At 52.0% G+C, this 22,826-nt stretch overlaps 1 protein-coding gene and 2 long non-coding RNA genes across 4 annotated transcripts in view; 2 read left to right on the plus strand and 1 right to left on the minus strand.

The window, feature by feature from the left end:
• Window positions 1–460: 460 nt before the first annotated feature.
• On the plus strand, window positions 461–2,011 carry LOC129148134 (uncharacterized). The gene is made up of 3 exons (XR_008555316.1): window positions 461–597; window positions 1,363–1,514; window positions 1,724–2,011. It is a non-coding gene; the product is annotated as an uncharacterized LOC129148134 (long non-coding RNA).
• Window positions 2,012–5,732: 3,721 nt separating this feature from the next.
• CLMP (CXADR like membrane protein) overlaps window positions 5,733–22,826 on the minus strand; it is a 98,280-nt gene continuing 81,186 nt past the window's right edge. The window contains exons 3-7 of the mRNA XM_028135776.2: window positions 9,039–9,240; window positions 8,048–8,215; window positions 7,485–7,607; window positions 6,799–6,940; window positions 5,733–6,018 (exon numbers count right to left, since the gene is read on the minus strand). Of these exons, the coding sequence (XP_027991577.2) occupies window positions 5,736–6,018; window positions 6,799–6,940; window positions 7,485–7,607; window positions 8,048–8,215; window positions 9,039–9,240 (918 nt within the window). The 3' untranslated portion in view covers window positions 5,733–5,735. The remainder of the gene's footprint in view (window positions 6,019–6,798; window positions 6,941–7,484; window positions 7,608–8,047; window positions 8,216–9,038; window positions 9,241–22,826) is intronic.
• Window positions 12,476–22,071, plus strand: LOC129148135 (uncharacterized). 2 transcript variants are annotated; one of them, XR_008555317.1, is made up of 3 exons: window positions 12,476–12,565; window positions 14,501–14,641; window positions 21,961–22,071. It is a non-coding gene; the product is annotated as an uncharacterized LOC129148135 (long non-coding RNA). The 2 variants fall into 2 exon arrangements; XR_008555318.1 differs by lacking the exon at window positions 21,961–22,071 and adding an exon at window positions 17,490–17,562.

The raw sequence follows: 22,826 nt of genomic DNA on the forward strand, positions 1-22,826 counted from the left end.
TGCCCATCAAGGCTGCTCGACCAATGGGCGCGCGACCGCCCCTGCGAGCCCCAATGAGTACGCTGGCTCCGCCCTGGGCCTCGCCCCTCCGCCCCGCCTCGCGATGACGCACTCGCCGCAGCGTTCTGGAACTTTCATTCTCGCCCCCGCGCTCCGAACGGCCCCGGGGAGAGGGCGGGGGAGACGGGGAGGGGGCCAAAGCCCGCGCGCGGGAGCCCGGCGTCACCCGGGAAGGGCGTCCGCTTCTGCGCGTGCGCCCCAGAGCGCGGGCGGGTGGGGGGGCGGGCGCCCCTGGGGCCGACCAATGGCGGCCGCGCTGGCCGCGCCCTGGAGCGGCCCCGGGAGGAGCGCGGGACTCGGAGGCGCCGGAAGAGGAGACGGAAGTGGGGCCAGGACAAAATGGCCGCGGCTTTCCCCTCCCCCACAGCCTGCCCCCCCCCCCCCCCAGGGCCCTCTCTGGTGCGCGAACCCCAGACCTCCCAGGGTCCCCGACCTAGCTTCGCCATGGCCGCCTTCGGGCGAGGCTGGCCGCAAGGCGCGGGGGCGCCGGTGCCGGCCCCTGGGCGCTGCTAGGGTGACTTCTCCAGGGCCACCCAGGTCTGCGGTTTGGGGCGCCGCCAGGCCGCCGCGGATGCCGCCTGCGCGGTGGGGCCCGGCTAGCCAGGGGCCCGAGGCCGCAGCCCCCACCGCAGAGGTTTGAGGGGCCTCGCGGGTCGGGCCCGCCGCCCGCCCAGGCCGGATCCTGGTCGGGACCCCACGAGCCCGCACCGCCCCCCCTCCCGCCGGGAACGTTCGGCTGCCGGGCCCAGCCCCTCCCCTGGCCCAGGCCCTGCGCTTCGGGGTGGGGGGGGGACGGGAAGGCAGCGAGCCTCCGTGGGGGGGGCGGGCGCCGGGAGCCCGGGCGGCCTTGGAGCCGCTCAGTGAGCGAGTGGGGCGGCCCCTCCCGCCGGGACGGTCCCCACCTGAGCGGCCGGCCCGGCGCGGTGACGGCAGCACCGAGGGCCGCGGCGGCGGGGCGTCTCCCGCGGGCGGGCGGGGCGCGGCCTGTCGGCCCGGGAAGCCGGGAGCGGACCCCGGTCTCCCGTTTGCCTTCGGGCCGAGCGCTGGCCGCGTCCCACGGGGCAGAGCCTGGACGGCGCCGCCGCTCTCGAGGTCCCACTCGCACGGTGTTTGGACAAACGATGCTCTCGTTTGTCGCCGTTTACTCAGCTTCCTGAGCTCCGTTACCCCCGGGGCTGGGGGTCCCTGCGGGGGTGCACGACGGCGGCGGCCCGGAGGAGGGGGCTGTGCAGGCTCCTCTCCGCTCCCCGCCGTTCAGTAAGCCTCACCTCTGAACCGCACCCCGTGTTTTTCACTTTTTAGCTAACCTCTGTCCTCCCTGCACCAGCTGAGCCATCGAGCCCGCGGCCGGCACCGGCCACACCCGCGGCGGGACGTTCCGCCCAGTCGCCGCCGAAGGGAGCGGCGCAGACAAGGCCCCCCAGACCAGCTCTAGGCCGGGCTGTGTGCTCAGGGTGTGCCAGGCCCCGGGGATCCCGCACCCACACATCTGAGGGTCTGGGTTGCCTAACGCCGCCTCCGCCTCCTGCAGTGTCCCCGCACATTCGGTGTCTAACGGGAGGCGGCCGTGGGGAGCCGCCGGGTTCCGGCTGGGGAAGGGTTAGGACTAACCTTTTCCAGGTGCTGGGCCTGTGTCACCTCTAATTCTGTGACTTTTTTCCAGGTTTATTGGAATCCCTCAGCGCCTACCTTTCTGTCGGCGCTTTACCTCGCACACAGTACTTGCCTAGTAAATACTGTTATTTGATAAAGTCCTGAAGGGCCGGAACCCGAGCCTGAGCCCTGTGGTCACCTGGTGGCTCCAGAACTGCCTGGCATCTTGCCTTGTGAGAAAAGGGTTGTTGGCATGTTTGTGACCGAAATCAATAAAGAACCGATATTCGGTCTGAGTTCTGTTCTAAAGTTGGCAGAAAGCTAATAAATTCCCAGTGTAGGTTGTATGAGCTTCGGTCTCCTACAGTATCACCTTTATTTATTTTTTAATTGCAGGTACAGATCCATCTGTAATAAATATTTGTTTTTGTGATCACAGTCCCGATTACAAGGCAACTTAGAAGTTAAGATTGAAGTATAAACGGCTTAACAGAAATGAGGCAAAATTAGTGTGTTTTTGCAACAGCGATTCTGAAATTGTTTTTATACAGTCTAATAACAAAGGCATCAACTTCATTATTTTTCAATTTTAAGTTCAGTTTATATATTTTATTGAAATGGTTATTCTCTAAACATTCACATCATTCTGTCTGTATCTTCGGGACATTTTTTTCTTCTAACGTTTAGTGATTGTACCCTTTGTTTGTTTCATATTCAAGCATCAAATTTGTCTGACTTGCAAAATTAATGGAATGTGATTTGAAAACAGTAACGGTTCAAACTTTATCTTAAGCCCGGAACCTGTTATATCTGAACTCAAAAGCTTGACTCAGAGGGAGTGCACTGCCATTACTAAGACCTCATCGCCTTCTCTCTCAGAATCTCCAAGCCCTAGGATTTCTCAGATTTTAGGTAGTTATCAGTTTTGTGACTTCTTTTGTAGATTTCCAGTGTGAGTTGATTTCCAAGAGAATCTGGATTGTTTGACTGGTACTTGGTCTTCTGATAGCTACCGGTTTAAATAGCCTAAACGTCCTTTTCATGCAAAGGGACCTACATCCTACTTCCCCAGGCACGCCCGGTTCCAAGGAGGAAACAATGATCGGAGCAGAATTGCTAGTGATGCAGTGTCCACAGGCCCTTGTTTGGCTCAGGTTCTCTGGGAAAGAGAATTCCCAGTATTACCCAGCAGAAATGGTAAGTTGCTGGACACCACTACAAGAGGAATGAAAAAGTAAAGTGAGGGACTTTTTATCTTACAATGAGGCAGTGTTAGTACAAGGAACATTCCAAATTTGCTAGCCCTTTTAAGTTAAACTAACATCAGCCATTCTTTACACTACTTCCTCAATGTCTCTTACTTCTCAACTTTAAAGAGTAAGAAACTCAGATGAAAACTTGCACCAAGGTAAACCCCTATTTCTCTTTTCTTTTTTCTTTTCTTTTTTGTTAATCCTCACATGAGAATATTTTTTCGGTTGATTTTTAGAGAGGATGGGGAGAGAGAGAGAGAGAGAGAAAGAAATGTCGATGTGTCACGTTGATTGGTTGCCATGCCTGGGGCTGGTGATGGAACCTGCAATCCAGGCACATGCCCTTGACCAGGAATCAAACCTGTCACCCTTTGGTGTGCAGGCCGATGCTCTAACCACTCAGAAACCCCTATTTTTTTTTTAATTTATTATTTTTTAATCCTTACCAGAGGATATTTTTCCATTGATGTTTAGAGAGTGGAAGGAAGGGGTAGAGGCGGAAAGAGGGAAACATTGATGTGAAAGAGACACATCAATTGGTTGCCTCCTGCACACACTCCAGCTGGGGCTGCGGATGGAGCCTGCAACTGAGATACGTGCCCTTGACCGGAATCAAATCTAGGACCCTTCAGTCTTTGGGCCAACGCTCTAACTGAGCCAAACCGGTTAGGGCCCAAGGATATTCTTTCCATTGATTTTTAGAGTGAAAGGGAAGGAGGAGCGGGAGAGAGAGAAACATCGATGTGAGAGAGACACATTGATTGGTTGCCTCCTGCATGCGCTCCAACCAGGGTTGGGGATTGAACTTGCAACCGAGGTATGTGCCCTTGACCAGGAACTGAACCGTCAACCCTTAGATCCACGGGCTGATGCTCTAACCATTGAGCTACTGGCCAGGGCCAAACCCCTATTTCCTTTTTTTAAAAAATATATTTTTATTGATTTCAGGGAGGAAGGGAGAGGGAGAGAGAGAGAAACATCAAGATGAGAGAGAATCATTGATCGGCTGCACACTGGGGATCAGGCCCACAACCTGGGCATGTGCCCTGACCGGAAATGGAACCATGACCTCCTGGTTCATAGGTCGACACTCAACAACTGAGCCCCGCCGGCAGGGCTAAACCCCTATTTCTTTAAAGGGCTTTAGAAGGAATGCATTTGCACTATGTGAGGACACTGTTGTAAGAATTAAATGTAGAAATAAAAAACCAGAGAAACGGGGCACAATTCCAGGGCAGCCTTTCCCTCAGTACCGGATTTAGAAGCAATGCTTTCATCACCACCTTCAGCATCGCCTTTTCTTTGCTATAGCCTCTGCTGCCCTTTCAATAATAAATCTTTTGCTTTGCTAGTGATCTGTTGGCATTTGCACTAGGGTCCTCGAAGGGCTATTTCAGGTTTTGAATTCTTGCACAGGATGAATTTGAGTAGTAGGATAGTCAAAACTATTAAAAGGGCAAGTTATTTTATTGGAGGCTGCTGTTTGGTTTTGTTGTTTGTTTTTAATTTTTCAGACCTTTCTTCTCCCATGGATCAGCTCTTCTGAGAGCTATCCTGGTGAATCATTTCTGCTCATTCTTTCCAAGATGCCGACAGAGTGTTAACAGGCATTAATCCCCACCTCCCCTGCCGCTCACTAGAGAGCCTTACCATCTCTTCCTCAAATTGATTCCATTTCCTCGTAGCCCAGAGCTAGACTTAGAGGCTAAGCTGGTAAAACACTGGACTTTGCTCTGTCCCAACTTCTCAGGCAGGAATGACTTTGACATAAGGAAGTTTAGAATTGCTGCAATTCTAAACCTTATGCCATTCTATGGCATTAAAAAAATTGACCTAATCTCCCCCTCTAACCCAGTCAGTCTTGAAATTCTGGTTTTGTGTGTTCTCAGAAAGACTATACTGGTACATCAAATGGTCTTTCAGCATCTCTAAAAGATCTCTTTTTCGCTGTAAGACTTCTTTCTAAGGACCTTGTTAAATGACACATAGTGAATGCTTTCTTTTTCCAGAGGGATCCAGCAGGGAAGTACTGGAGACATCTGATTTGAGGGAGAACCCACAATTGTTCCAGCATACATTTCAGATATTTGTCAGTGACCCTCTGAACATCAAGATGAAAGGTTTTTCATAGTCCCTTGTCATACATTCTGGACTCCTTTTTTAGTGCTCTAATGGTCCAATAGGAGTAGAAGAAAATTAGTGCTGGATAGAGTGGGAGAAACTCAATTGTTCTCCATCTCCCATTATTTCAGTTCCTCTTGAAATTCATATCCAAACCTTATGTAAATGAGATCAAGACAAAATAGAAGAGACCTTTCCTTTTTTGGAGTTTCTCAGAAGCGGCAATCCCAGTTCCTGGTGCAGAAGGGTGTAGTATAAGGCTGTGGGTTCTGCTTGACTCTGGGTCATCACAGTAATTCAGTAGGTTTGCAGAAAGGCATAGAAAATTTATGAACAACACCTCATTTCTTCTTGACAACCGTGAATTGAAGTATTGATACAAAACATCTCAGTGAGAAGTTTCACGTGGGTTCCCTCCCCCTTTCCCAGCCTTTCCACAGGTCTGGTCAACAGATGCCCAGACAGACCCGCTCCCCCCACTCCTGTCCGAAGCCTTGGGACATGGCCAGCTGACATCCCTTCCCTTGTTTGGTGTCCTGAAAGGAGAATGCGCACTTGAACCTGCTCCATGCCTGCTCCCCGCCACAGAAGTGACCTCTCCTAGGAATGGAATCGAGGGGTGGTGTGGCTGGTGGCTGAACTACAGTGACTAGAAAAGTCCTAAGATCCCGACTCCCGGGAAAGCCTGGGCGTCGGAGCCCAGGGGACTTAGACAGTTTGGAGGGGCCGGCTCGGGCTGGGGAGCCGGCCGGCTGTGCTTCCTGCCTTGGCCGGGGGAGCGTGGTGCACTCTCTTTGGTTCCGAGCCTCTGGCCTCTGGCCCCACTAGTCTGTAAGTGCGGGGGGCCGCTTCCGGGGACAGTGTCCGCTGGCTGCGGGGGGCGCTGTTGGCTGTGGAGCGCGTGCACGAAGAACCGGAGCGTGAGCTCTGGGAGCCAGAAGAAGAGGAACTCGGTTTCACCAGGCGGGCTTTCGGGGCCTCGGCATCCTCTCTGAAGAGAGAGAACAGAGGTAAATGTCATCCCGGAAAGACCGTGATCCTTTCCACTGCGGTGGCTTCCTCCTGAAGTTTCCCGATAAACCCCCAAGCTGCAAACCTCAGGTAATGCCAGGGGAAGGCAGCCGCTTGGGGAACAGGGCCGCCCGCTCTCTGAGGCTGGGGCATGGCTCGGGCAAACGCACCCCTTGTTAGCTCAGAGGTCAGCTCTCCCACCGGCCATCGAGATGGTCTAGAAGACTACACGCCCCTTGAGTTGGGGTTTGTCTGTGGAAACCCTTTTGTGGCCCGTGGGTCTGCCCGCTCTCAGCAGAAGGGAATCAGAAGTAATGTGGAGCCCTGACCGGTTTGGTTCAGTGGATAGAGCGTCGGCCTGCGGACTGAAGGGTCCCAGGTTCGATTCCGGTCAAGGGCATGTACCTTGGTTGCGGGTACATCCCCAGTAGGAGGTGTGCAGGAGGCAGCTGATCGATGTTTCTCTCTCATCGATGTTTCTAACTATCCCTCTCCCTTCCTCTCTGTAAAAAATCAATAAAATGTATTTTTTTAAAAAGAAGTAGTGTGGAGTTGATCGCTTGCATCTCTGAGGAGGAGAGACAGTTTCACTCTAAAGTCAAGGCGAGCCAGACCTCCTGTCCTGGGCTGGGCCTCCTGGCCCGCCAGAATCACCCTTTACCCAGGTCCCTGCGGGAGAGGAAATGGCATTGACGTTGTGGTCGCTGTGGAACTGGCCGGAGGAAGCCTCGGGGAAGAGGAGAGGGTGGGGGAGACTGACCGGATTTCATTAGGCCTCTCTTCCTCCTCGTATCTCTTTTTGTCTTTCCTTCGGACTAGCAGCCACACCAAGAGGAGGATCAACAGGACCCCGGCCACCATGCCTGTCACTGCTCCCGCCACCATGCCGATGCTCTGCACATCTGTTTTCTCAGAAACGAAAGCAGAAGCGAAATGAAACACGGACGAGGAGATGCATGAACTTAAAAGACCTAAGCCCTGAAGGATGGGCATTCCCAGAGCTTTACCTTCCTGAGTTCCCGCTCACCCCTAGGGGTCTGACTACCCCGCTCGATGGTGAAGGTAGTAGAATATGCCACCCCAAAATATGCCTCTTTAACTTTAAGATTATTTTAAGCTGATTATTTTTGAGAAACTGCAGACACAGGAAAAGCTCTAAAAACGGAAGTTACCCTTATGTAAGGGAAGTTTACATTTATAAAGGAAATCTCCATATGGTCCCCTTGCAGATATAACACATTTCTTTAGGGAGCTGAGAAATTCACACGTAATTGTAAAGAAACAGCTAATACAACTGCCAAATGGTCCTTGCAACTACTGGGTTAATTGTGGCGACAGCCACGTTCTCCTGGAAATAACGGTTACTCTTACTCATGATTAAACACGTTTCAGATGTTTACATGTTTGAGCCACATGCAGAGGGAACCAGCCCCCGCCGATACCTACACTGCACAGCGACTCGCACCACGCAGCTCTCCTTCCCCGCCTCGTTGGCCGCCGTGCACTGGTAGAGTCCCGCGGAGGCGGCCGTGAGGTTCTGCAGCAGGACGCGCCCCGGGCTGCTGTGGTCTAGCAAGCAGAAAGGATGCGATTCCTCAGCGGCAGGCTCTGCATTTCGTGTGGATTTTGTTACATCCTCTACCTAAGATTCTCTAGTGCCGTTCGGTAAGAATGAGGTGGAAGATAGAATAGATCCCACTTTGGGACGTGGGAAGAAACGTGAACATTCTTTTAAATGATAGCGAATCCCCCAAAGTTACAAAGGGTTGGAACCTTTAAGGGATACTACAAGATAGATATGGTGGGTTTATTTGGTACATTTTTTCTAATGTCTTTTACACTTTACGATCCATTTGAGAACAGAAAAGACAGTCCCAGTCTATGGATGAAAATGGAAGTTCAAAGAGAGGCAGCAGTGTATTTGAGGTCACATGGTGACTGCTGTCCAATTTAGAGTTCCTGGACAGTTCTGTCCTGTTGTCTCGGTGACTGGGAGGAAGGTGACTTACCGATCCTGGATTTGGGAGGCAGGCGCTCCTCCTCCCCCTCCTTCTCCCGGATGCGCTGCCAGTGGTACACGATGGGCTCCGTGCCCGAGGACGACTCGCACTGCAAGGCCAGGTCACTGCCCTCCACCGGCTCCCCCTCCAGCTCACACTTGGGCTTCGATGGTCTCACTGGCGAGAGAGAGAGAGAGAGAGAGAGAGAGAGAGAGAGAGAGAGAGAGAGAGAGACAAAGTGCTGATTCACAGATCCCCGAACAGCAGGTGCAGGAAGAACAAGGCCCTGTGGCGCGTTCTCCAGCCATCCTATGGTTCACTTGGGAGTGGGATTCAAGAGCCGTTCCCTAGCTTCCTAGCCCTGTGTTACATCACCTCCAGAAATACTCTGCTCTGCCCCCGTGCACTCACACCCACTCCAGCTGCTGCCAGTGGTGGAATTTTCAGAGGCGGCCTCAAAAACCACGTCAAGAAACACATTTAACTGGAAATTTTAGGAAAGCTGCGTATGGTTTTACTAATACTGAGAAGGATAGGAGTTCATTAATTTGGAAGATATTAAGTAGTACTTAGTAGCTTCTGCTGTTAAAAAAACACACAAATGGTTTTAAATCATCTGAGATATTTAAGTTAAATATAAGGATATCATTCAAATATTAGAGAATATTTATTATTTTTTTTTAATTGTGATTATTTTTTCTTCTTTCATTGTAGTTAAAATACAGAACATACTTCTTCTCAGGGAACTGGAGTGGGTGACATCGGAATGTATACTCCAAAGCACTGAACGTCTCAGCTGGTGAACACACAACACAGTATGCAGCTAATGTATTATAGGACTGTGCACCTGAAACCCATGTAGTTTTATTTGCCAATGTCACCCCAAGAAATTCGATCTAAAAAGAGTGGGAACAAGACGCTTTGTCCAAGGATGCCTTTGGCTGTCCTTGCCAGACTCCGTCAGTAAAAGGCAGGCGTTTGCGTTGGCACGCCACCTTACCTAGGACTTTTAAGACGACGTGGCTCCACACGTAGTGCCCCGAGTTCTTCACCTTGCACGTGTACAGGCCCTCATCTCGGGGCTTCAGAGACTCGATCTGCAGGGAAGCATCTCCTGCCAGGAAATTGGACGCAAAGGCCACTCGGCCCTTCTGTTCCTCAGTCAAGTTATCGTAGACGTGATGGCCGGAGTAAGTGATCACCTGTGGGGCAGACCAAGGCGTGTCAGGCCGGGGGCTCCGCCTTCCTCCCTGCTGATGGCAAGATGAGGATGGGAACACTCCCAAAGGAACAAGGTAGTCAAGCCTGGGGCTGATTCTAAGGATCCAGGAGACCTCTGTTCTAAAGAAAGTTCAAAATACAGCGTTTGTCTGGGCCTTGCTTTGCCTTTTAAGAAAAAGAACACCTCATATTTGTGTAGCATTTTAATTATAAAGTAGTAATGACTAAATGCTGAGAACCACTCCGTTTTATAGGGAAGGAATTTTAAGTCTGAGTTACATCATTACAGCCTCATCAAGGAAAGAAGGCAACGCACAGTGAGTACACATAATGGCATTAGAAACGACCCTGAGGAGAATTGCAACAATAGGGGATAAGGAAGGGGAAAAAGACTTCCTTTCCCCCCTTTTAACTTTTTGCAGACCCCCTTTTATTTGTTGATTGATTTTATTTATTTTTTAAAAGTATATTTTTAATGATGGTTAGAGAGGAAGGGAGAGGGGTAGATAGAAACAGAGGTGAAGAGAAACATCATTGGCCGGCTGCCTCCTACACTCCTCCCCCACTGGGGAGTGAGCCCACAACCCAGGCGTGTGCCCTGATGGGGAATTGAACTGGTGACCTCTTGGTTCATGGGTCCATACTCAACCACTGAGCCATACTGGGCAGGTTATTGATTGATTTTAGAGAGAGGAAGGGAGAGAGAAACATCCACCTGAGAGAGAAACATCAATCACCGGCTTCCTGCACACCCCCCGACGGATGGAACCCCAAACCTGGGTGCATACCCCCCTTTTTCTGTTGTTGTTAATCCTCACCTGAGGATATTTTTCCCATTCCTTTTCAGAGAGCGGAAGGGGGTGGTGGTGTAGAGAGAGAACATCTGACCCGTGATGGGGAGCGAGCCTGCAACGCAGGTACATGCCCTTGTCCGGGAAACAAATCTGGACCCTTTAGTGCATGCGCTGATGCTCCAACAACTGTCACACTGGCCAGGGCATCGCTCCCAGTTTTAAAGGGAACTTTCCTCTTTTTTAAATAAAAATATATTTAAAAATTTTTTATTTATATATTTTGAGAGAGAGAAACATCGATTTGTTTTCCAGTCATGCATTCAGTGGTTGATTCTTGTGTGAGCCCTGACAGGGGACCCAACCCACAACCTTGGCACATGGGGACGATGCTCTCTAACCAACTGAGCTACCCGGCCAGGACTTGCACACCCTTTACTCAAAGTACACTACCCCCTTGCGCTAGGCGCCTTTACATCTAGTTTAAAAACATACTTTAATTGGTGTCAGAAAGGAAGGGAGAGGGAGAGAGAGATAGAAACATCAATGATGAGCCCTAACCGGTTTGGCTCAGTGGATAGAACGTCGGCCTGTGGACTGAAAGGTCCCAGGTTCGATTCCAGGTCAAGGGCATGTACCTTGGTTGCGGGCACATCCCCAGTTGGGGGTGTGCAGGAGGCAACTGATTGATGATTCTCTCTCATCGATGTTTCTAACTCTCTATCTCTCTCCCTTCCTCTCTGTAAAAAGTCAATAAAATACATTAAAAAAAAACCAACCATCAGTGATGAGAGAGAATCATTGATCAGCTGCCTCCTGCACGCCCCACACTGGGGATTGAGCCCGCAGCCCAGGCCTGTGCCAGACCGGGAGTCGAACCTTCACTTCCTGGTTCCTAGGTGGACACTCAACCCCTGAGCCACCCACTGGGCTACATCCAGTTTATTTCTCGCCCGTTTTTTCCAAGTGCCCATTGTCCCCATTCCACAGGCAGGTAGCAGAGCCTGGTGTGAACACATCTGCCTAAAGCCATCCGTACAGGCTGGTACTTTACAATGGAAGCCCTAGTAAACCAATACAGAGTGAAAAATAACTTCTGTTAAATGCAACTTTATCACTTTACAGGACTGCATTTCACTTTATTTTTTATTTTTATTTTTGCATTTTACTTTAATACTTAAAAATATAACATCCATAAATCAATAAATAAAAACAAAGCCATCTAGCCGGGCTGGTTTACTCAGTGGTTAGAGCTGGTGTCTTCAAACTACAGCCCGCGGGCCACATACGGGTGTATTTGCCGTTTTGTTTTTTTACTTCAAAATAAGATGTGTGCAGTGCGCATAGGAATTTGTTCATAGTTGTTGTTTTTAAACTATAGTCCGGCCCTCCCACGGTCTGAGGGACAGTGAACTGCCCCCTGTTTAAAAAGTTTGAGGACCCCTGGGTTAGAGTGTCAGCCTGCGGACTGAAGGGTCTTGGGTTCGGTTCTGATCAAGGACACTCCCTTTGTCGCAGGTTCCATCCCTGGCCCTGGTCAGGGCAGGGAGGGGCGGCAACCAATCAATGTGTCTCTCACATCTCCCTGTGTCTCTCTCACATCACTGTTTCTCTCTCTCTGCCTCCCTCCCCTCTTCTACTTTCTCTAAAAAAAAAAAAAGGAAAAAGTATCCTCAGGTGAAGATTAACAAACAACAGTAAATAAATAAAGCCGTTTGCTCAGGGTGCTGGTGTTCCCCAGTCACCTCTCCCCTCCTTTTCCGCTCTTTCAGAAAGCTCGGGAATGAAGAAAAAGCCAAACAACCACAAAAACCCAGTTCGTTTTGTTCTTACAGAAGTCGGGAGTCCAGCTGGAGAGGGTGGGAGGTAAGGAGCGGAAGCCGGTGGCTAACACTCAGTCTGTGTTGAACTGGGCTGTAGCTGACCCCAAATCGGGGAGTAGCGGGGTGGGGGGCACAGACAGTGCACGGAGGGTGCCCTGCGCCGCGGCCCCTTAAACCTGGGCCGCACTGACGTCACCTCCGGGTCCAGTGACAATCCGACCAAACCAGGCCTGGCTCTGGGGCTCCATGTCCGGCCGTCCCTTGTTTTCTCCGTGGGTCAGCGAGCTGGGCGGGGAGGGTGTCCGTTCCTTCCCGGTCACCGGGCTGTCTGCCCAGCCGGGGACACCAGCGTTTAGTCCCCAAAAGCACAAACTAATCTTCATTTTCACTAACGTCACCCGCCTCCTCACCACCTTCGGCGCTCGAACCCCTCCCCGGTGCCCTGGGTCCTCCCGGTCCCCAGCACGAGGACCCTCCACCCGGGCTCCCGCCCCGCCCGCACCCCGGCTCGGACCCGGGCAGCGGACAGCACTCTCGGGCGAGCGCCTCCCATCGCCGGGAAGAGGCTGTTCAGAGAGCAAACCCGCTTCCGCCTTCGAGAACTTTCTGGGCGAGCAGCAGGGACGGGAGAAGGGCAGACACGGAAAAGAAATGACCGACTTGACAAGGTGTCGGGAGCAGGTCCCGGAAAGGTGGCGGGTCTGCGTGGGGCTGACGGGCGGAGCCCGAGCGGCAGGGCGGGGGGTCCGGACACGGGGCCGCGGGGGAAGGGGTCTGCGGGCACATTTCTGGCCGCAGACGTGGCATTTGGTTTCCTTCCCCTCCTCTCCCCTCCCCCTCCCCTCCCCCCCTCCCCTCTACCTCCCCTCCCCTCTACCTCCCCTCCCCCTCCTGCCCCCTCCCTCTCCCCTCCCCTCCCCCTCCTGCCCCCTCCCTCTCCCCTCCCCTCCCCCTCCTGTCCCCTCCCTCTCCCCTCTACCTCCCCTCCCCTCTACCTCCCCTCCCCCCTCCTCCCCCTCCCCCCCTTTCCCTTTCCCAGCGGCTGGTCTCTCCTTCTCCCTCGGGGCGCTGCACGTGGCTGCGGGGCTCGGGCAGCTGTGCGGGTCTTTGTCAGCTTCCCCCCGGGGTTTGCTGCTGGGGATCCAGTGAAGGAACCCACTGCTTCCGCCTGCGGGCTGCCCGGTGCAGGGGGGGGGAGGGGTGAGGAAGGAGGGCGGGGGGGGGGGGGTAAGGGGGGCGGGGAGGGCTCACAGGAGCCCGCGTCCCGGGGTCTGGGGGCTGGAGCGGCCCCTGGGGAAGGCGGGGCATTGGCTTTGGGGGTGGCCGCGGGCTGCTCCCTGGGGCTCCCCGGCGGGTCCCGGGTGACCTGTGTCGGAGGCCCGGTGGATCCGGGGACTCGCACACACTGGCCGGCAACGCGAGCGGCCCCGGGCGGCCTTGGGGAGCGGGGCGGGGAGGCTCCCGGGCTCTCCGCACTTCCCACGGCGCGGTGGCCGGAAGCGGGACCCGGCGGGGCCGGTGGGGGGCCGCGGGCTGGGGAGGGGCTGCCGAGCGCAGACCCCGCGGCGCCCCCTCGCGGTCACGGGTGGCAGAGCGGGCGCTGGGCCCAGGAGCCCGTTTGCGGAGACCGGCCGCGTGGGGCGGGGCTGCCTCTCTGGGTGGCTTGTGCGTGTGGCTGCAGCTGTTTAAATGTTTCACTTCTGCTTAAGCCCTGACCCCGTCCTCCATCACGTGATGCTCTGCAGCTCAGCACTTGGCTTTCAAAAGGTCTGAAGCCGCCCAACGAGTGACATCAGTTCTCTCTCCCTGTAAAGCTCCTGGGTCTCCTGCAGTTGGCCCTTCCCGCCTCCGGAAAGGCTGCTGCTTCTGCACACTCTGCTTCTCCGCTAATGCTTATTGAGCGCTCAGCCCGGGGGGGGGGGGGGGGGGGGGGGGGAAACAAGCAGGAACAAGACGCAGTTCCTACCCTGAGGACCCAGTCTTTGTGAAGAAATAAAGGGAGAGGCAAGTAAGAGGAAATCAACGGAAAAATATCCTAAAAAAAAGTGAACACTGTAACGGTCATATACTGAAACACTTCCAGTATAAGGTAACTTAGCCCCTCATTGCAACCAGCACCACTATTGGGGTAAATCTCATATCTGTTAGGGTCACCGAAGGAGGAACACTCAAGGCCAAAAGGGGTAAAGAGTTATAAATTTATTAGGTCATCTGGGAACCCAGGTGGGCTGAGCCCCAAAATGGCTCCGGCCCCTAGGACTGGGAGCCAGAGGTTTTAAAGGACTCGAGGCGGGCTTCTTCCGGGCAGAGATTCTCTGGGCGGGACCCTAGGGAGGTCTCAGGGGAAGGATAATGGTCTTAGCAAGTGGGATGTGGTCTAAGCGAAAGGGAATGTGGGTTGTGAAGTGGCCTAAAGGTCAGTTCCCAGGGGAGGGGGTATCCACTCAATCATTTCATCAGGCCTAACACTATTCTTACCTCCATGCCCAGCATGCTTTTGAGCTCCTGTTTCATATTTCCCGCTGCCTGGCTACTGTGTATTTCTGTCCTCTGCAGTCTACCCACAGAATAATGTAAGTTAATGCCAAGCTAATACTAATGCAAAACTCACATTCGCTCTTTTCCAGCTCAGAAACCTTGTATGGCTCCCACACCTCTGAACGATGACCAGCGACCTCCAAATGACCTCTGCCTACCTTCCCAGTCTCGCTCCTATTCAGTTGTCTCACGTCCGCGTGCCATCAGATTCCATTATTTCCCTTTGTAAAGTGAGTTGTGCTTTCTTTGTGGTCACATGCCCTTGCCCATTGCATCTTTCCACTTAGAAACTCCCTCTCCTCCATCTTTCTATATGAAGAATTCACTTTTTAGACAGTTTTTTAAAATTTTTATTGAGCCCTAACCGGTTGACTGAGAGGTCCCAGGTTCGATTCCAGTCAAGGGCATGTACCTTGGTTGCGGGCACATCCCTAGTGGAGGGTGTGCAGGAGGCAGCTGATCGATGTTTCTAACTCTCTATCCTTCTCCCTTCCTCTCTGTAAAAAATCAATAAAACATATTTTAAAAAGTTTTTTATTGATTTCAGAGAGGAAGGTCCCGGGTTTGATTCCAGTCAAGGGCATGTACCTAGGTTGTAGGTTTGATCCCCGACCCTGGTTGGGGCATGTGCCGGAGGCAACCAATCGATGCATCACCTTTCATATGATGTATCTCTTTCACATTGCTGTTTCTCTCTCTCTGTCTCTCACCCTCCCTTCCCCTCTTTTTTTTTTTTTTAAATATATTTAATTGATTTTTTTACAGAGAGGAAGGGAGAGGGATAGAGAGTTAGAAACATCGATGAGAGAGAAACATTGATCAGCTGCCTTCTGCACACCCCCCACTGGGGATGTGCCCGCAACCAAGGTATATGCCCTTGACCGGAATCGAACTTGGGACCTTTCAGTCTGCAGGCTGATGCTCTATCTACTGAGCCAAACCGGTTAGGGCCTTCCCCTCTTTCTAAAAAAAAAAAAAAAAAAAAATCAATGGAAAAATGTCCTTGGGTGAGGATTGAGGCAGAGCACCTAGAGGGAAGAATGTCACCCAGTGGTGAGGCTGGGACATATTGAGTGACAGGAATCAGACATACACAACAGAGCAGGAGAGGGATTGTGGGTCAGGCCAGGTGGCTGGAGTGAGCCGGGAGGGTGGGAGGCGAGGCCCGGCAGTGGGGCCAGGCCACGTAGGGCCTCACGGTCCACTACAAAGATGATGCTTTTACTGTAAGGGGAGTGGGCGGCCGTTATAGGGATTCTGAGCAGAAGGATAACGTGATATGATTTATGTTTTGAGAATGGCTACAGGAGGCCAAGAGTAGAAACAGGAAAACCAGATTCAGGCGAGAGCGGCAGGCCTGCAGGACGGCAGCAGGGCGATGGGAAGGGTCAGGTTCTGAATGTGTTTGGAAGATAAACCAAATGAACTTTGCCATAGACTAACCACCTCACTTCGTATATTTTATTGATTTCAGAGAGGGAAGGGAGAGGGAGCGAGAGATGAACATCAGTGATGAGAGAGAATCATTGTTCAGCTGCCTCCTGCACACCCCATACTGGGCATGTGCCCTGATCTGGAATCAAACTGTGACCTCCTGGTTCATAGGTCGATGCTCAACCACTGAGCCCCACTGGCAGGGTAACTGACTATTTATTAATTTAAAATATATTTTTTATTGATTTCAGAGAGGAGGGGAAAAGAAACCTCAATGATGAGGGAGAATCATTGATTGGCTGCCTCCTGCACCCCCAGGCATGTGCCCTTGACCAGAATCCAACCTGGGACCTTCAGTCCGCAGGCCGATGCTCTATCCACTGAGCCACACCGGCCGTGTAACTGACCATTACATGTATATTGTGGTTTGAGAAAAAGCGGGGAGTCAAGGACTACTCCCAGACTTTTGGCATGGACCAGAAAGGAGAGAAGTGCCATCAACAAAGAGGGAAAACTGGGCGGAGCAGGTTTGGGGGCAAAGTGCGAAGGGTGGGGCGGGGATCGTTTAATTTTGGACTTTCTACATTTGAGGTATTGGTTCGATACCCAAACGGATATATCCGATGTTCAGGGGTGAGACCTGTGTTGGAAATACGCATTTGGGAGCAGGCGTGTGGGTAGCGTAAAGCCAGGAGACCTGGTAAAATAACGGAGGGCGTGAAATAGAGGCCAAGAAGAGGGGAAAGTGAGGGCATCCAAACCCAGGAGAGCTAGACAGACGGGATCTGTGGGCGGGAAAGGGACTGGAAAGTGACCCCGCAGGGTGAGCTGATCATAAGTTCCTAGCCCGGCAGGTCCTGGCGGGTAGTCACGGCCCAGGCACAGAACTTGTAGTAAAAGGTTACTTGGCCGGAAGCAAGGGCTGTCTTGCTTCTGTGCATCCAGGTTAACACACCTTTGAAATAAGCAAAACTGCCCTCTGGAGAGCAGTGATGGGAACTGCCCTGTCATCTGATCCCGCCTAGCGCTCTCCCACCTTCCGGAATCTTCCTTCCCTCCCTTCTTTTCTTTTTCTATAAGAGAACGTTTATCTAGAAAGTCACAGAGGTAGAAGAAATGGGCTCAGGCAGCAAGTGACGGAGGCTAAAGAAGGGCCCTGGAACTTTGGAGAAAGAAGGTGAAGGTAAAGGAACGGCCTGGGGGAGGAGGAGGGGACAGGAGAGGCAGCGAGAGGGAGGGTGCCACGCCCCCCTTTAATTTCAAATACAAAACCCCCAAACTGTTATTCTCTGAAGCCTTTATCTCAGTCTGTTGAGATCTTGTTCCAGATGTATCCTTTTTTGGATTCAAATAAAATTTTTTTTATCCTTTTTTGATTTTCAGAGAGAGAGGAAGGGAGAGGGAGAGATAGAAACACCAACGAGAGAGAAACGTGATCGATCCGCTGCCTCCTGCGCGCCCCGCACCGGGGATGGAGCCCACAGAGAACTTTGTAGTAAAGTTTATCTTTGCCTGAAGTAAGCCCTGTCGTTGTTTCCGTGTGCTCTGACCGAGAATCAGCAACCTCTTGGTTCATGGGTTGATGCTCAACCACTGAGCCACACTGGCCGGGCTCAAAGGAATTTTTATTAAAATTCTCTGCAGGTTTGGACGTTCTTATGTGGACAGAACTCAGAGAGACATACCACCAACCTCAGAGCCCAATAAAGGAGTGTCGTCTCGGATCTTAGTTTAACATTCAAGCCCAGCCGCTTCCCACTCCCAGCCTTACCTCCAGTGACAGCCACTTCCCCTGCCCTCCGCCTGGGCCTGGGCCTGGGCCTGGGCCTGGGCCTGGGCCTGGTAGAAACTTGAAACCACATGGAGGGAGGGAGGACGAGGGAGGAAGGACGAGGGAGGAAGGACGAGGGAGGAAGGGTGGGGGCCAGGAGCAGCCTTCCAGAGACCTAAGTCCCCTCCTCTCAGATCTCCAGAGCGTCTCTCCCCGCACCCCCCGCCCCCCCCAGCCTGAGAATTCGCCGGCAGGGCTCCCAAGCGCACCCAGGGAGCTCCTCCTGCCGGGATGCTGGGGGAGTCCTGAGGGTACAGTTTCAGTCCAGGGCCCAGTGTGGACTCCCAGGCAGACCTGCCTCCAACGTCTGCATTCTTTTCCATGGACGCTGCCAGTTATGGGGGAGGGCGGGGAAAAGGAGGGCAGTTAGCTGTAGGAACCTTGAGTTCAGATCCTATCTCTGAAATCTATTTGGGGCAAGGGCCTCCGCCTTTTAAAGCCTAAAAGGGTTAGATTACACGTCTTTTCTTTTTGGAATGAATTAAAGCCGGCTTCTGCTCATATATTATAAGAAAATTAGTAGTGTAATAATTATATATATATATATATATATATATATATATATATATATATATTGATTGATTTCAGAGAGGAAGAGAGAAGGGGAAAGAGATAGAAACATCAACGAGGAGAGAGAATCATTGATTGGCTGCTGCCTGCACACCCCTTACTGGGTGGGGTTTGACCAGAATCAAACCTGAGACCCTTAAGTCCACAGGCTGATGCTCTACCCACTGAGCAAACCGGCCAGGGCAGTATAATAATTCTTATCCCACCGACTCACAGGATGAAATCTGAAAGGGCTTGTTCCTTCGCCCAGTGACCGTTCCGGGCCAGGCACAGTGCTTGGCTCTGGGTTTAGGGATGTGAATTAGACGTAGAAACAGCCATCTATCAACACAATGCAATACGCTGTCAGGGCTCTTGTCCAACCAACATGGGTGTGATCGTCACGTGGTGCTAGGCACTGTCCTAAATGCGTCACAAATATTAACTCCTGACATTCAAGAAGGAGAAAACGGTGCAGGATAGGGTGAAAAGTTAGACAAGATTCAGGAGACTCAGGAAGTGAGTCTCTCCAATAAATGGCTTCGATTAAAGGCCATTCCTTCGTTTAAAAAATATTTGTAGAGTGCCTTCACCTTAATCTGAAACTGGGTCCCCGGAGTTGAATCCTGCGAGAGTGGGGCAGGATGGGGGGGGGGGGGTGGCCTTCGGGACTCACTAATTAATGACTGTGTTGCCCAGTGAGACTGGGTGTGCCCGGGAGAAGTGCTGGGGCCAGGGACAGGTTTCTGTTCTATTTTTATCCCTTAACACTCAGCCAAGCTGGCGCGCGAGGCTGTGGCCAGCACCGCATCGGAGCCGTTTCCTAGGGCCCTAGCCAGGGCCCAGCTCCTCCCGTGGGCACTGGGTTAAAATGTGTGCAGGGCATTCTCGGCCCCGCCCTTTGCACTCGGCAGGACGGACACATTTCGTGTGTGTGTGTGTGTGTGTGTGTGTGTGTGTGTGTGTGTGCACGCGTGCCGGGGGAGGGGTAGTTGGAAGAAGTGGCCACAGAAATGCCAAACCGGTGGGACAAGGGGGAGAGGATGAACACGTCAGCCACAGGAAACACGGAAGCTTTGGTCGCCCTCCCAGACTGAGCGCGGGGACTGGGGTGGGAGATGGAATAAGGACGCTCGGGTCACTTGGAACCTAACGCTATTTCTTTCTCTCTCACGTCCATTCACCTTGTGGGCGAGACTCGCCCAGGAGGAAGTCCGTCTGTGCTTCCTATAAAAAATGGAGAGATGCTGAATGGAGAGTAAGTGAGAAATTCCTAGGAGCTTTGAGGTTTTTTGGCTGTGAGAGGGTGGTGACCCTTTTTGGTCTGGGAGATCTCTTTTTATTAATTCTAAGATTTGGACTAACGTCAGGAAATAGCTTTGTCTACATTAGACATTAGAGAGCCTTAGTAGGTATGGACTCTAGCTGTTTACTTATTTACTTACTTACTTAAATATAATTTAAAAAATATTTTTATTGACTTCAGAGAGGAAGGGAGAGAGAGACAGAAACATCAATGATGAGAGAGAATCATTGATCGGCTGCCTCCTGCATGCCCTCCACTGGGGATCGAGCCCACAACCCGGGCATGTGCCCTGACCGGGAATTGAACCGTGACCTCCTGGCTCATAGGTCGACACTCAACCACTGAGCCACGCCAGCCAGGCTTTACTTATTTATTTTTATAAGAGAAAGTTTATTTAGAAAGTCACTGGCCTGGCCGGGGCGGTGCAGTTGGTTGAGGGTGCCCGGTGCGCTGAAAGGCCGAGGGATGGGTTTCCGGTCAGGGCACACACCCAGGCTTCAGGTTCAGTCCCGGTCAAGGGTGCATACAGGAGGCAACCCGATCGATGTTTCTCTCTCTCTCCCTTCTTCTCGCTCTAAAATCAATAAAAACATATTGAAAGAAACAAGGAATGTTACAGAGGCTAAAGAAGGGCCGGTGGAGCTTAGGAGAGAGAAAGGTAAAGGCACTAGCCTGGGGGAGGGGAGGAGGAGGGGGAGGGGAAGGCGTGGGGACTCCGGGAGGGGGTGCCCCCCCCACTGCAGCTGCTCTAGGCTGTCAGGGGAGCGCAGTACACGATGCTGTGGGCCGATCCCTGGTCAGGGCACATACAAGAGCCAACCAATTGATGTATCAATAAGTGGAACCAGCTGATGTTGCTCTCTCCTTCTGTAGCAATCAATCAGTAATTTCTGTAAATATATTTTTTTATTGATTTCAGAGAGGAAGGGAGAGAGAGAGGTAGAAACATCAATGATGAGAGAGAATCATTGAACGACTGCCTCCTGCACGCCCCACAATAGGGATGGATCGAGCCTGCAACCCAGGCATGTGCCCCGACCGGTAATCCAACTGTGACCTCCTGGTTCATAGGTTGATGCTCAATTATTGAGCCACGCCGGCTGGGCAATAATATTTTAAAAATTATATTACAGTAGGAGCTTTCAAAATTTTTGAAGAGACTCACATTGAGAAATACATTTTTCGGGGAGTGGGGGAGGGATAGATGGGGTCACTGGGGGAAAAAGGGGGCATATGTAATACTCTACTCAACAATAGAGAACAAAACCATTTCTCTCCATGAACATAGCACACTCATATGTAACTGAAACATGTTTCATGGAACAGTGTATGTGCCACACGCTCCGACATTTTCTGGTCCACGTTAAAGCAAAGCGTCTGTTGCTTAGGATCCACTCCAGGGACCTGATGCGGAGAAAGCCGCCCCGGCAGTGACTGCGGCTGCGGGGAGGGCTAACAGGCTGCACTCAGTGGGCGCTCCTCCACTCAGCCGCACCCGCACGCCGGGCAGCTAACTACCCTTCCTCACCTTAAGGTCCTAACTCTCAGACAGCCATAAGCTACTTCATGGGACTTTCTGGAAATGAGACAGTAAGCACTCACAATCGTTTGTTTTTTGTTTTAATTCTCACCCGAGGATATTTTTCCATTGATTTTTAAAGAGAGTGGGGGAGAGAGGGAAAGACAGAGAGAAACATCGATGTGAGAAAAACACATCGATTGGTTGCCTCCTGCACGTACCCTGACCAGGGCCCTGCCGGGGAGGAGCCTGCAACCAAGGTACGTGCCCTTGACCTGATTCAAACCTGGGCAGGGCTCTACCCACTGAGCCAAACCGGCTAGGACAAAATTGCTTTTTAAAAATATATATGTATATATTTTTTATTGATTTCAGAAAGGAAGGGAGAGAGGAACATCGATGAGAGAGACACATCGATCGGTTGCCTCCTGCATGCCCCACGGGACTGAACCCGTAACATGGGCATGTGCCCTGACCAGGAATCAAACCCAGGACCTCTTGGTCCACGGGTCAATGCTCAATCTACTGAGTCACACCAACCGGGCTCACAATCGCTTTTATGACTCTGATTCTGCAGTCAGAAAGCTCCTAAGGTTCCCAAATTTGTTCAAACCAGTACCCCACGAGTAGTAATCATTCCATACATTTGTACAGTAAGCCTTCCCTGGCTAAGAGCTTCGATCCCTGTCCGCTGTGCACACTGTGGACCAAAGCTTGACCTCTGAGGTGACCCCTACTGCCGGTGTGCAGTCTGAACACCCCCCTCTCCCTCCCACCATATTTCTAAAGAGGCTAGACCCTGAACCCGATGTTTCTAGATTCTGGGTGACGTCCTCTGATGTGTCTTTGTCTTGGATCATGCTGCCTTCTCCTTCTAAAATGTCTCCCTTGTTTGTTTTTGCTTAAACAGCACCTACACAGGCCTCCGGATAAAGCTCACGAGTTCCCTCCTGTGTATGGAGACTTTCCTGGTGGTCGCTTCCCTCCCCGTTCTCCAAACCCTGCCCTCACATTGAGTGAAGAAAAAGGAGATAACTACTAGTAAGCAGTCCACCTCTTTGGAAAGCAGAGGTCATACAACCCTAAGATAACCGTAACCCTTATTTAATATGAAGTTCACATACACTCTGACACGGGTTGCACTTGGGCTCCGTTGTTTTCAGACACACTGAACCTCAGGTGCTGTGTGTCTCTCATTTATCCTGTTTTTAGTTCTAGGAAGTGCGGTGCTGAGACTAAGCCATTGATAGGGTGTAACAGGAGAACAATGAGCATACATGAATTCTTCAGCAAACAAACATGAAACGAAACGCATGCGTTACAGCTGCGGCGGGCTGTCTGTCTGCTGACATTCGGTGGACTGCTCCAGATGCCCTCTCGGGAGAGGGGGCGGGCTCCCGGGAACAGGTGGCACAGCGCAGCTCCTGGCAGTGGCTCTGCACAGCGTGGTCCCAGGCCCCGCATACCAGACGGGAAACTGCCTTGAACGGCAGGGATGCCAGCCCCTCTCCGTTTAGATCAGGATTTTTCTTTCTGATCTAAAGGGAGAGGAGAGAGGGTGAAGGCGTGGCCAAGAGGCTTGGCACAGGGATTGGAACCCTTTGTCCTAATTTCTCCATCTGAAAAACAGAGGGGAAAGGTTTCTCTCGTGTCCCTGACCGACCCTGGGGGAGGCGGTCTCTCTGGCTTTGGAAATTCTACTGTTTCCATCCCTAGAACCAGAAGGAAAGCTCTAGAGTCTAATGTCATCCAGTCGAGGCTGAAATTCAACTATCA

This window comes from Eptesicus fuscus, chromosome 23 (genome assembly GCF_027574615.1).
Source record: "Eptesicus fuscus isolate TK198812 chromosome 23, DD_ASM_mEF_20220401, whole genome shotgun sequence".
NCBI classification, from domain to species: Eukaryota; Metazoa; Chordata; class Mammalia; order Chiroptera; family Vespertilionidae; genus Eptesicus; species Eptesicus fuscus.